General features: G+C 47.8%; 1 protein-coding gene across 1 annotated transcript in view; it reads right to left on the minus strand.

Annotated features, from left to right (window-relative positions):
• Nucleotides 1-14,103, minus strand: part of EEPD1 (endonuclease/exonuclease/phosphatase family domain containing 1) — a 112,134-nt gene extending 98,031 nt beyond the window's left edge. Inside the window, exons 1-2 of the mRNA XM_027075262.2 lie at nucleotides 13,698-14,103; nucleotides 12,165-13,232 (exon numbers count right to left, since the gene is read on the minus strand). Of these exons, the coding sequence (XP_026931063.2) occupies nucleotides 12,165-13,042 (878 nt within the window). The 5' untranslated portion in view covers nucleotides 13,043-13,232; nucleotides 13,698-14,103. The remainder of the gene's footprint in view (nucleotides 1-12,164; nucleotides 13,233-13,697) is intronic.
• Between the last annotated feature and the right edge of the window lie 227 nt (nucleotides 14,104-14,330).

Raw genomic sequence — 14,330 nt, forward strand, 5'->3', positions numbered from 1 at the left:
ACTATCCAGAATAGGAAATCCAAAGATACGGAAAGTAGCTGGCTGGTTACCAGGGGCTGAGGGAGGGAGGGGAATGACTGCTAATGCATCACTAATATGGAGTTTTCTTCGGGGGTGATGAAAATGTTCTAGTATAGTGGTAAGGGCTGAACAACTTTGTGAATATACCAAAAAGCCACTGAATTGTACACTTCAGAAGGCTAAATTGTATGGCATGTAAATTACATCTCATTTAAAAAAAAAATCCAGCACGCCAAAGTCCCACATTCCTGACTTCACCAGATGACAGAATGGGATGATTTCCTCAATACCAGCTGGGACCCACTCCGGGGAGTACCCTCCGATTAAACTTGTCTCTTCATGCTTTCTAGATATAAAAAGTCTAGGAAATCTCCAAGTTTGTGGACTCTCTGCCTGTGAATATGAAAGACGTTGGACTCTGAGCAATTCTTCCTGGCTTTGAATTTCTGCTCCATGCTCACCAACCATCTGATCTTAAGCAAGTTTACTTAAATTCCTTAAGATACGTTTCCTTATATGTAAGATGGGGACACTCTACCTACCTCACTGGGATGGTGTGAAGGTAAAAGGCTTAGCAATCACACTTGGGGCAAAGTAAATAGGTCAATAAATGTCAGGGGTGGTCTCTTCTTTCCACAAATTCCTGATTGTTACTGTGCTGAAAGCAGGCTGTTCATATAGTCCAGGCGTGCAGATGGCATCACACGGGCAACTACAACAGAATGGCCACTTTGGAGGGAAACATGAGCCAGGGGAGTCCACAGCTGCAGCGCTTAACAACACAAGCCAAGGAGAGCTGAACTTGAGTTGGCTTCACGGTGGTCCCTCTGAATCTCACCTTCCCTCAACAATTCTAAAGGGCGCTACATTCTAAGGGGTAAACTCGTGGGCCAAGGGCAAGCAAGGAACTCGGCAAAGTGGAGCTGCTGCCTCGGTAGGGTGGGTAAAGGGTTTCAGGTCACTCCTACGTTTCAGGAGAAAACCAAGCATTGGCAAGTTGCAAAGAGAGAAAGATCACAGCCCATAGGAGCTGATCCATGCTGATTGTGGCTGGCAAGAAAGCCATCTCTCTAATCGAGCAGACTGTCATGGGGAAACTCTAATACAATGATCTCTAGCATTTAAATGGTTAAACCACTACCTTGAATCATCATCTCTCCAGGAAAAACCCAGAGGTGGGGGTTCCTCACAAATAGCCAAGAAGGAATCCCTGGGCAATATATCTTACATCATTTTGTTGTAATAGGCTGAATTGTGTCTCCACAAGTCATACGCTGAAATGCTAACGCCCAGCATCTCAGAGTGTGACTGCATTTAGAAGCAGGGTCTTTAAAGAAGTAATTAAGATAAAAGAGGCCCATTAGCGTGGCCCCAATCCAATATGGCTGGCATCCTTATAAGAAGAGGAAATTTGGACACACACAGGTACAGAGGGATGACCCTTTGAGACACAGTCAGAAGATGGTGTCATCTACAAACCAAAGAGAAAGACCTCAGGGGTTAAGTAAAAACCTGCCAACACCTTGATTTTGGACTTACAACCTCCTGAATAGGGAGAAAGTAAATTTCAGTTGTTTAGGCCACCCAGTCTGTGGTAGTTTGTTAGGACAGCCCTCACAAACCAATATACATCTTACCCGTAGGAACAACCACTTTTTCTTCTCGGAATTGAAGGGCACATTTGGCAGAAATGGTGATCATTTTCCCTCTCTGTGGAAAAAGCCTCAGGATTGGAAGAGATCATTGTGATTTAGAAGAAATGTATATATTTAAATAGATAACCTTTACCTGTACAACCAATCAATAAAAACACTGCAGCTGCTTTGATGAATGCAAACATTGCATTTGAAATCGGGGGTTATGGGTGATCTTGTCATCACCTCTCACTCTCCATCCAGTTTATTTCTCTTTTTTTTCCTGAAGATGTATCTATCTGTGAATTGGGCAGTACCCCATCTAGCAAGTAGAGGGGAGTTCCCATCACCTAGTTTATTTCTATACCTTGTTTTGGTAGATCAGTGACAAGAAATGCCTGATTTTCAAAGATTTGATAAACGGTTGAGAATGGCCGTTTTGAACAACCATCTCATGATCTCAGAAGCTCTTCAATTGGGGCGCCTGGGTGGCGCAGTCGGTTAAGCGTCCGACTTCAGCCAGGTCACGATCTCGCGGTCCGTGGGTTCGAGCCCCGCGTCAGGCTCTGGGCTGATGGCTCAGAGCCTGGAGCCTGTTTCCGATTCTGTGTCTCCCTCTCTCTCTGCCCCTCCCCCATTCATGCTCTGTCTCTCTCTGTCCCCAAAAAAAATAAACGTTGGAAAAAAAAAAAAAAGAAGCTCTTCAATTAAATTTAGTCAAGAGTTTAAAAGACAGAAACAACTTCTCTCTAAGTTGAAGTTCTAACGATACCTAACAACTACTTGCATTTTTATTAGAAATGTTGGAAGCATTAATAATAACATAATTGAAGATTACAAGTCAACCCCAAACAGTCTTGCCTGGCATTTAACTGAGGTCAGCACGTGGGTACTGCAATACAACGGTCTCTTACACAGGTTCACATGTATGGACATGTATTTAACTTTATAAGGTACTTTTTTTTTTTACTTTATAAGATACTTTATCTAGTCCAGTCCATTTGTTTAAATCCCTCCTAGCTTGCTGTTATTCATGAATTTCATAAGCAGCCCATCTATGTCACAGAAGAAAATGCTGACTAGTACAGGTCTTAAGTAAAAAAAAAAAAAAAAGCTCATTACTTCTTCACCTCTTTTATTTCTAAAAGTTGCAAGAGAGTTTTGGGGGGTGTGGGAATTTGGGGACAACGAGCCCTTGACCTTATAACTAGTAACAGTTTTTGAGTCCATCTTCTAGAGAAAAGATTAGTGGGTCAGTAACAACCTGTAGTCACTGCCAGAGATCTGCATTATACATACAGTGCAAATATTGTCTCTAGGCTACATAAATAATATAACTTGGGCCCAGGTGCCCAGATACCAGTATTTTTTAAAACAACACAAGTATTCTCCTAACCAACTTCTACTCGAGGGGACCCACCAGACTATCCTTAGTCCCTTTGGAAAACATGCCAAGGGACGGATGCCCATGGCACATGGAGTACTCCTGGCTAGATCAACTGTGCATCATGTGTTTACCCAGGGTCAGCTGTATCCGTCCCCAGATTTGTTTATGTCAGCTGTATGTGTTACTGTGGTCTTCTAAAATGTGACATCAACTGATGACACAGGGGTGTAAGCAGAAAGAGAAGTGGTTTCTAAGAAAACTAAGACAAATGCTTGGGAAGCTTGCATAAGAGCAAGTCATTTAAAGAAACTGTTGTCATAATAGGTGTGGGCAAGACAACTGTTAAAGACTGAAAAGTCATAAAAATACAGTGTCCTGCACTCAGATTGCTTTGCAAATATCCTTGCTCCACTCTAAAGAAACGAATATAAGAGACACACACAGGTATCATTATAGATCAGTATATTTATGAAAGATCATGACCTAGGGAATTCAAACCAAGTTGGTGAAGGAGAACGTCTAGTCTAGGATGCAGGCAGGCAGGCTAGGGCAATGAATGAAATACAGGTACATGGAAAAGCATTAGTGAACTCAGACTCATTTTTATCATTAAACTTTAGAGTCTAATTTCTTGGGTTATAATCCAAGCTCTACCACTTAAAAGCTGTACGATCTTGGAAAAAAATCACTCAGCTTCTCTGAACCACCTCTCTATATCTGTACAAGAAGGGTAGTGATGATACCCATTTGTGACCTCAGTCCCAGGAGTCGTCAGCGTTAGTTATCATTGTTTCTGTTCTTGGTACAATGACCACTACCACATGGACACTAAGTACAGCCATCACTGGGTGATAGGAGGGACATGCAGTATTTTGCTGTTTTTTAAAAACAAAAAACAACGAGTCTTCAAATTAAAAACAACAGGGAACCACTTTGCAAAGAACTGACCGGTAACGTGACACAGTGACCTGACATTGCAGAGGCTGCCCGCCAAGCACAGAAGGTCAGCGCCCTGGGTCTACTGGCAGAAGAGTCCACGGCCTAATGCCACTCATGGTACTTCAAGGCCACTAAAATGCTTACTTTTTTGCCACTTAATTAAAAGAATACTGCAAAAAATTTTAAGTCAGACTAGATTTGCTTAGTGAAAATATATTCTGAAGTTATATTTTTTTAACAGAGTATTGGATCAGTATTTTTAAAAACAACAGTCCAAAAACAAAACAAAACAAAACAAAACAGCCCACAACAATCCATCCGATGAGATCTCCTGCTTTAAAAGACATCGTGGGGGCGCCTGGGTGGCTCAGTCAGTTAAGTGTCCCACTTCGACTCAGGTCACGATCTTGCAGTGCACGAGTTCGAGCCCTGCATTGGAGCTCAGAGCTTGAAGCCTGCTTCGGATTCCGTGTGTCCCTATCTCTCTGCCCCTCTCCGTGCTCACTTGCTCTCTCTCTCAAAAATAAATAAACATAAAAAATTTTTTTTGAAAAGGCACTGTGTTTTTTTAGCACAGGCTGAGAAAGATAAAGTACAGATTTCACTCACTGACTTCTGGGTGAGCAAACAGGATTCAGATCCCTGGAATGTGATAAAACCACACTCAAAATGCACACAGCCTTCAATGCGGCAACAATATTCTCTTGGCTGAACCACTATGTTTCGGGAGTTTATAGTGGCCTCTAGATAAAACCATTGAAGGCCCAACTTAACAGCTTAATCAGGTAATGGCTGAGCCAAAATAGAATTCCCAGGAAACAGGGCTGCTGGAAACAAATGACAAAGCAACACAGGCAGGGATCTGTGCTCAGTAAAGAAAACCCAGGGTTTCTCTACCCAGGAGTTTGGTGGAAGAATTCAAGCCTTGTCTTTAAAATGAAACGTTTACTCTGAGCATACCTCCCCAGGGTTCCTATCCGGCTGTTTGACAGCTGTCAATCCAAATATTACAATAAGAGCTGTTGTCCAGACCACACCTATGTACAGTCACAGGCAACAGTCAGGGAGCTTCCGAGCCTCCTAAGTATTTGTTGAGGACCTCATGCCTGAAAGCAGAGCAGGGCATCTTTGTGGCATCTGTGGGATGTTTCGATGCTGGCAGTCACTGGTGTGAAATTTCCACTCAACTGTTCATCCCTGCACTCAGACCGGGTGTCTGTGATGAGCACATCAAATTTGAATGAAACGCATCATTTTGTTATTGGCAGAGACCGTTATTAAGGAATTCTGAGATAAAATCTTTTTGTAAAGTAGGGGAATTTTGAGATAAAAATAACACGCTGCAAATAACACATACCTCAATACGATTCTCTGCTGTGAGGCACCGTTCATGGAAACCTGCTGTGTTCCCCGCCTGAATATTTCAGATTACAAGCCTGGGCAGTGAGCCAGCCTGGATCCCTGAGTGTCAGGAACTGTGGGGGGGGGGGGGGGGGCTGCTGACTTTCACCCTGAGGGCCATGACGCTCTTACACCTCAGATCCCACCCTCCTCTCAACCACCCTCCCTCCCAACCACCTGCCTTGGTTCTATCCCCTCATCTTTCCTCTCTACTGAGGACTTCACATACCTCCAGAGCCGAGCAGACAGGTACCAGATCCCTGTGATTAAGCTTCACCTCCTCCCTTCTAGCACGTTGCACCCTGGTAAGTGCCAGTGAATGCATCCCTTGTAAGACTGTGAGGGTAGGCTTGATGACAGGGTAGGCTCTCCCTGTGTCCCCAACCCAACTGGGGAAGAGACAAGGAGTAGGTGCTCAATCAATATTGAATTAAACTCATTTAAATGTCTCTTAATACAAATAGCTACCCAAAACCCGCCAAATATGCCCTTGTTACATGTATAATTGATAGTAAAAAGAAAGTGGCCCCATTAGACACCTGGTCTGAACAGAGGACAGACCACAAGACCTCTTCCTCTATCCACTACGGATTGAGACCTGCCTTGTCCAGAAGGAGCACTGTGTACCTGTCCAGAGTGAGGCAAGAATAGAGGGGAGGGGTGAGGCCGGCAAGTTGCATCATGTCAACACAACATAGAGGTGTGTGAGCTAGCCCCGGATTCCTCGCCTCTGAGCCTGTTTTCTAGGGATCCACATGGTTAATCCCCACAACATCTTGAATACACACAAGGCTTTCCAGTCTTTGCCACTAAAGGATGCTCTCATCTCCACCCCACTCTCCCTTCTCCCACTCACTATCCTCTGTAGCCTTTCTTCTGAAATCTAACTTTCTCAATCTGTACCCACTACCCACCTTCCAGGACCTGCTCCAAGTGCCTCCCCCAACCCCAGCAGCTAGAACAGGCTGGTAACAGGTTAAGTCGCCAACCTCTGCTTCTAATCTTCTGTGGCCTCCTCCTGGAAAAATAAGAGCCCTGGAGGCCCCACCCATCTGGCCCTGCCTCCTCCTGCACCCCCAGCCACCCACTGCTCCCAGAACTCTGGTTTCTGTCTGGAGCAAGCATGCTCAGGGCCTTTGCACTTGCTGGTTCCTCTAGGGGAGTACCCTTTCGCTCAACTTTTCCTATGCCTCCTTCTCATCCATCAGCTTTAGCTGAGGCCTTCCTTGACCCCCATCCACCTCAGCAGGCTTCTCTTCAACTGGCCACCATCCTCCTCAGCATTTACCACTATCTGTAATTATCTATTATGCATTGACTTGTCCATTTCCCCACCTTCCATGGAAGCTCCATGAGAGCAGGGACCGTGTCTTGTTATTAGGAGTCGGACACAGAACCTAGTACCCTGGTAAGAGCTCAAAAAATATCTGCCGAATGAACAGATAATAAAGGAATGAATATCCCTTGGGAGAAGCAATACTATCAAGCCTCCAAAATCAGATCTCAAATGAGCCCATCTTTCTTGGAAGATAAACTAACATCTTCCCCTTTGGTGAAATAAAGTCTGCATGGTGCACACACCAGGATTTCCCTTCATTCACACTATCTTCTCTTATTAATACACAGCAGTCTTGTTACTGACCACCTTTCCCTCTGGAAACCACCCAGAGCTTGTTGGCTCACAAAACCGGAACTCTACCTTGGAGTTGAGCCAAGGTCACAGACTCAGAATTGAGGGGCCGGGTGGAGAGGCCCTGACGCCCTCCGGATTGCTCTACCTCTGGCCATAAGCCCTGTCCTTCAGAGGAACAAAAACAGGAAGGGAGCAGAGGCCTCGGGAGGCTTGACATGGTCCTAGGAGTCTAGGTGAAGCCCTGATGCCTGGCCAGCCTAAGACCCAAGACGGAGAGGAAAAAGCAGGTGTGCCAGGGGTCAGTGAAAGGACATGGTGTTTGGGAAGAGACACTCACACTCCCCACTCGAAAATCAGACAAACGCCTGGCTTCAAATCCTGACTCCGATCAACATTTCTGAAGGCCACACAGACGCTATTTAATCTCTCTGAGCCTCGGTTTCCATAGTCAAAACAGTTCTCCTAATTTCTACTGCAAGAGGACTGCTGGGCATTTTGCCCCAGACGTTATGTCCGGCTGCATCTCCCCACCCTTCAATCTCCCAGGATCAGCCCATTATTCATACAGGAAAAATATAACCAGAAATCAATCACATTCAGTCACTTTCCCCCCAAAATCTGGGTTTCTCAGACTATTCTGAGGCTGAGCCGCACAAGCTGATTCACATTTACTTAACTGTGTTAAATAATAGGCCAGGCTGATTCCTGGATTTAGCATATGCATGTACACAGCAGCTACTCAATACGTATTTTTCAATGAATGAATCAAATGACAAGATGGCTTGTGTCTATATTGATCTTACTAATCAAGTCAGATCAACTAAAATCCCATTTCTCACAATCAGTACATGTTACCAGGCACTAATTCACCTTGTGCTTGGATACTGCAGACAGACATGTAGCAAGAAAACAGACTGAGACCACTATAAGGCCGAAGACTTTGACATGTTCCTTTCTGATAGAGGCCATGGGGAGAATGTGCAAGTGGGATATTTTCTTAATGTTTATTTCTTCTTTGACAGAGAGAGAGAGAGAGAGAGAGAGAGAGAGACAGAGAGAGAGAGACAGAGAGAGAGCATGCATGTGTGCACAAGTGGGGGAGGGGCAAAGAGACAGAGGGAGACTCAGAATCCAAAGCAGGCTCCAGGGTCTGAGCTGTCAGCCCAGAGCCTGACGTGGGGCTCAACCCCCCAGACCTTGAGATCATGACCTGAGCTGAAGTCAAACACTCAAACACATGAGCCACCCAGGTGCCCCAGTGTGCAGTGGGATATTAAATCTCTTTATTTATTAATTAATTTTTTTTTGGAGATTACCAAACTCAGCGCCTCCAGGGCTTATACTTTCACAAACCAAAGGGACTTTTCAAAATAGGACAACTACTTAGCAAAAACCAAAAATTAAAAATTAATCTTCATTCCATATGTGGGCTGCCACCAGATTTTGTAAGGATGTTTAGCAGAAGTGTTCCTCTTTCTGCCTTGCTCCATAAACACTGAACAAGGGAAAACATTGCCCAAGACTGAGATTTGGCAAAGGAATCTGATGAAACCCATCTGTTCTGTGCCATAGGGTGATGTCCCTGAAGGCTACTGGTGACTGGATGATTATCTAGTTTTCGGCTGTCCTACCTCAGTTTCCTGCAAAACACGGTTTCTTATTACTCACACATTCTTGTCCACCCAGCAGTAGCATCTCAAGGCAAAAAGGGACTCTAACTCTTTAGGGTCCCACACAGGTACCCTTTGGCCCAAGAAAACACACCTGCTAAAGCAAACCCACAGAAAGGAAAACGAAGAGCCAGTTAGTTATTCTCTTTGCAAAAGAAGTATTTTTTTCTTATGTTTTTTCAAGGGTTCTTTTTTTTTTTCTTTCATTAGCTACATTTAACAGATGGAAAAACTGAGGCTTGGAAATGTTAAGGAATTTCACCAATTTTACACCGAAAAAGGTGGAGCCATGGGTTTTTTAAATGCCCTTATAATGGACTTATTTTCTTAAATGTGACTAGCACACAAATCAACAAGTGACCCTGACTGGGCAGAGGGCGGGATGCCTGAACAAGAGGTAGGATCAACATGGCTTGCTTACAAAACACAGCACGCTTGCAAAGAGCACGGGACTGAAGTCAGAAGGTCTGGGTCCTAGTCCCAGCCGAGTCACTAATGAGCTATGGGATGGAGGCAAGTCATTTAACTTCTTTGGTTTTAGTTTCCTCACACAGAGATGGAGAATCATTGCTAAAAGCAAGCATTACCTACATCCAAGGTTAATGGGGAAACGAAATGAATATGGAAGCGTTAGACACTATGAAGACATAGCCAGAATACTTGTGTTATACATATGTATGTATATATATGTGTACACATATATACATACATACACACACACACACACACACACACACACAGGTGTGAAAATAAGAATCACCTAGAAAATCTCGTGCATCCATTCTTGCCCACACTAAATGTATTTCCTCTTGCTAATGAAGGCATCAGTTGGATGGTGAGAGATTTCTGTGAATCAGGATGAACACACAGCCCTTGGAGAATGTGCACTGCTGTTCTGAGGACATGTGAGCCACTCCGGAACAGCCAGCCATCTTTTGGTACCCTAGGACAGCCACACAGGCAAACGGATCCACTCCAGCTCTACAGGGGATCAAGCCCTAAGCCCATTACTATATGTTTACCAGATGCTAATAAGGTGGTACGAGAGCCGAGAACGCTCCGAACACATTGTGAACATGCAAAAGAAACCAAGACACAGGACAACACAGGGGGCCAAATGTGAGATATGTGATGAGGACCTAGGTCACCGCCCTGGCTACTTCTACACCCTACTAGGTCTGGGTAAGCTCTAGCACTCTCACTTGAGGACAACAATTAAATGTCTTCAACAAATCATCATCCTTCTAGGACAAACCCTAACCCCATGCTGGATTCGACTTGCTAGCGCTTTCCCTGGCTGACCCAGGTCCACACTGCAGAGCAGAGCCCTCTCTGAGGCCAGCTGTCCCCTGCTCTCTCTCCCATTTTCTAGCCTTCACATTCACCTGTTCTAAAAGCGGAATAAGCCCTTTAACTCTGGCCAGAAAGAACATCGTACGTTGGACAACTATAGGGATGATCAGAACAATCCAAGAAAACATAATACCTGGAAGGCTCTGCATGGATTCACTGGCCTTGTCAGAAAAGCCAGTAAGGGGGAGGTGGTGCTTTACAGACTAAACCAGGGGGCAGCTGATCACCCAGCACATAGTACAATGGGACTCAAACTTCAGTGAGCATCGGAACCACCAGGAGGATGCGTGAACACACAGAAACCCAGAGTTTCTGAGTCAGTAGCTGACGCTGATGCTGGTCCAGACAGCACACTTTAAAAACCACTGTCACAGTAAATGGACAAGAGCTGCCCGATCTGTCACTCCCCCTGGGCAATTTCAGATCTTGATTCATCCCCCCAAATTGAGCCTTAAGAAAACTGAGGAGGGGCGCCTGGGTGGCTCAGTCGGTTGGGCATCCGACTTCGGCTCAGGTCATGATCTCACGGTCCGTGAGTTCGAGCCCCGCGTCAGGCTCTGTGCTGACAGCTCAGAGCCTGGAGCCTGTTTCAGATTCTGTGTCTCCCTCGCTCTCTGACCTTCCCCCGTTCATGCTCTGTTTCTCTCTGTCTCAAAACTGAATAAACGTTAAAAAAAAAAATTTAAAAAGAAAAAAAAGAAAACTGAGGATAAGAATTAAACAGCCATCCGTCCTTTACCCTCCCTTCCCCTTTCCCATACATGCACCCAAGTTGCTATGGATGAAGAGAAACAACTATCAAGCCATTCCTGATAAATATCACCCAGCATCAAGTTCAGTTCTCACCTGTGAACAAGATGATTTTGCAAAAGGAGTGAGTTACAGTGCAAAACAGAGGACACAGCAGCGCAGGCAGAGTGCTGGGGAGCTCTCCCGGTCCAGTTCTCTGACCTGGTGCGTGATCCCTCAGTCCTGTGATCAGAGTGTGCCACGGGGACAGTACCAGGGAAACGGTGTGACCTGGTTTTCTCCTCACTCATTTATCCTGATGCTCTGCCACAATGCACTGTGATTGCCCGCTGAGAACTCACTTCGCATCACTAAACTGCTGCCACTGAACTGTCAGGCTCACCAACAATCCAGTGCAAAGGAAAGTAGCTAGTGGCCACAGACACACTACATGTCTGTCTGGTGGGTGGCAGGGCGTAATCCCTCAACACCAGGACCAGAGGATTTCTGGCCAAGAAGAGACCATTAAAGATATTTCTTTCCTTCCCCAAGCTGATTACATTATACACCACACTGTTTTACTAACAGCAGGAGTTACTGCTACAATAATATTGTTTTGTTTTACAGGGGGTTAATGGAAGCTCCTACAGAAAGCAGTGTTGTGAATAATGTAAACATGCTGCGATAAGAGCCCATCCTACAAGTCTCTTCTCCTGTGGTTCAAAATGGGAAAATCTGGCCAACAGTCACCACATGTCAGCCTGACCTTTCCTGGCTATGGGACAGGAGAGGTTACATACATTTGGGGTTGCAGTTGTGGGCCTGAACACCAACTTCAGGCTAAATAAGGAAAAAGAATGAGGAGTGATTCATTCACAGCATTTTGGTGAATATATAGCGTGTATGTGTTTGCAAATACCTGGCCTTTAAGTTGATTTTGTGCACACAAATAGGCATATTTGGTGAAACAAAAGTGACTTTGTGTCTCATTTTTAAAAAAATCCCAACTAGCTCTTTCTCATATGCAAAACTGTGCAACGCTTCCCAGGTTCTGAGTGTCTGATCTGGTGTAAACCCCATGAAGTCCTCTAAGTCCAACAACATTTTCCAGAACAATAACACCAACACAATCTCCACTTACCCCAAAATTATGAATTGATCTCAGATACGCCAGGTTTAAGACATGGGCCACAAGCCCAGATAGCTGTATTCAGAAAATTCTGGAGCAGGAGAGAGAGCTCAGCTGCAGGTGACAATGTTGGCTGGGGCCTCAAGAACACTGATTAAATAATCTTGCCCTCTCCCTACCCCCCAAAAGTCCACTCATTTGCGTGTACAGATGAGGCCACGCAAGAACTGTCTTCACACCCCACCCCCTCCATGGTTCCTGTCCTCACCTGTTTTCCAGGAGTGTCATGCACACCACTTCTCGCACCCCGGGGTTGTTGGCCTTCTCCACTGAGCAGCCCTGCAAGTTCCAGGTGGCCAGCCTCAGCACCGGCCGCCCATCCCTTGTGCCTCCAAAGGCCTCCACGGAAGGACGAGTGGAGATAATCTGGGTGGGCCCCCCTGGCGGGAGGTCCAGGTCCTCACTCTGCAGGCTCAGCGAGGTTGGGCTGGGGTGAGGCTTGGCGGTGAAGGTCAGGCCCCCATTGGTGTGGGTCGAGGGGGGCCTGGACCGCTCCGCGAACACCTGGTGCCGGATCCTGTCGAGGAAGGCGGCGTTGATACCGCCCATCCTCACCAGGTCCTCAACGCTGCGGAAGGGCCCATGCTCGCGGCGGTAGTCCACGATGTTCACAGCCATCTTCTCCGTGAGGCCTCGTATGCTCATGAGCTGAGCAGGGGTGGCCGTGTTGATGTTGACCCGTGGGGTGAGGGGCACAGTGGTGGCGAGGTGGTGAGGCTGCTGCTCGGCCAGCAGGTCCCGCCGCAGGGAACTGGGAGAGTGCTGTGCGGAGCTGCCCTTGCTGCTCACGCAGATCTCAAACTTGACCTGCTCCAGTTTGGTGGCACCCACGCCGCTGACCAGCGCCAGGTCCTCCACCTTTTTGAAGCCACCAATGTACTCGCGGTACTCCACGATGCTGCGTGCCACCGCACGCGTCACACCAGGCAGGGTCATCAGCTCCTCCTCTGTGGCCGTGTTGATGTTGAGCCGCTCCTGATTCACCAGGATGTTGCTGAAGTTGCAGGCCGCGCTGAACTTGCGGCTATGGGATAGATCCGAGGGGTCCCGCGGTATGGAGCGGTGGCAGCCCAGGGTGCTCCCCATGCCGGCCAGGGTCAGTGGCCCAGGGAGGCCTCACCACCGCAGAAGAACTCTCTGGCTAGGGAGGAAGCCCAACAAACCTTACAGGCACAGAAGGAGGAAAGGTGCACGATGCAGGGAATGAAACGGTTACCAAAGACAAACACTAAATCTCCATGCCCAGGGTATCCAAAAGTACCTTTCACTTGGCCACCTGGAAAACAAATTAATAAACACACAAATCGATTGGATCAGTTAATCAGTTTGCATTAGCATTCCCTACCTAGAGCAGGAGTTCTTAACCAGGAGTCTCAGGCTAATGGCTGTCCGTGAACCCCTGAACACACAGCGAGGCTGGCCCATATGGATTTCCCTCTGAAGAGGTCTGGTTTTTATCACATTCGGGTCCAAAAAGGCTATGAGCTTCTTCTCTTGGAAAGAGACCTATCCTCATCAGCCCACACCTCTGATCCCTGCCTCTACTCTCCTCTCACCACCATCCCCCCTTAGGTCGACCCTACCAGGGCTCGGGCAGCAGAGAGGGTGTATCTCCCACGCCCACCCCGCCGCCGGACATTCAGCACCACCTGCAACTTGGGAATCCCGTCCTCACTAGTATAGGCACCAAGAAGGGGTTTACGGACCCCCACCAGACCCGCCGCCAGTCCCCGCGCCCCACCTCTCCGCTGCTCCCCCGGGGCGTCCTTCCACCTGCGGCTCGGAAGCCTGAGCTCAACCCGGGACTGCGCGGGCCCCCTGCCTCCAGTTCTGGTGCCCGCGCAGGTGTGGGTCAGTGGCTGGGCCGCCTCGAGCCGCGCGTCCCGGCTCTTTCTGCGGGAGAAACTCTTAGAGTCGCTCTCCCAGAGCCAGCAAGAGCTGCAGGGCTGCGCGGAGGCGGCAGCGGCGGTGAAATCCGGCCGCCGAGGCTGCACCAGGACTTGCGGCGTCGCCGCAGTTGCGTTGATGGAAGCAAAAAGTCCTGCGCCCGACTCGGACGCGGGATCCGCCAGGACCGCGTCGGTGCCGAGTACCAAAGCCACGGCTCCAGTTCGCCGTCCGTGTCAAAGCCAAAGTCCTGGCGGCTCGGCCCGCGCCTCCGCCGGCACCACGGCCACGCCTCCCCCCGCGCGGCAACTCCTCCGGGGACTCCAGAGGGAACGTGGAGGCGGGGCCGAGCGCCAGACCAGAGCGCGGGAGAGCGGAACCAGAGAGCGTTGGGGCGGGGCCCTGGAGTGCGGGGGGCGGGGCCACGGAGCGCGGGGGCGGGGCCAGAACGCGAGAGGGTGGAGTGCGGGGCCGGCAAATCTGAGAG

This window comes from Acinonyx jubatus, chromosome A2 (genome assembly GCF_027475565.1).
Source record: "Acinonyx jubatus isolate Ajub_Pintada_27869175 chromosome A2, VMU_Ajub_asm_v1.0, whole genome shotgun sequence".
In the NCBI taxonomy this organism is placed as follows: domain Eukaryota; kingdom Metazoa; phylum Chordata; class Mammalia; order Carnivora; family Felidae; genus Acinonyx; species Acinonyx jubatus.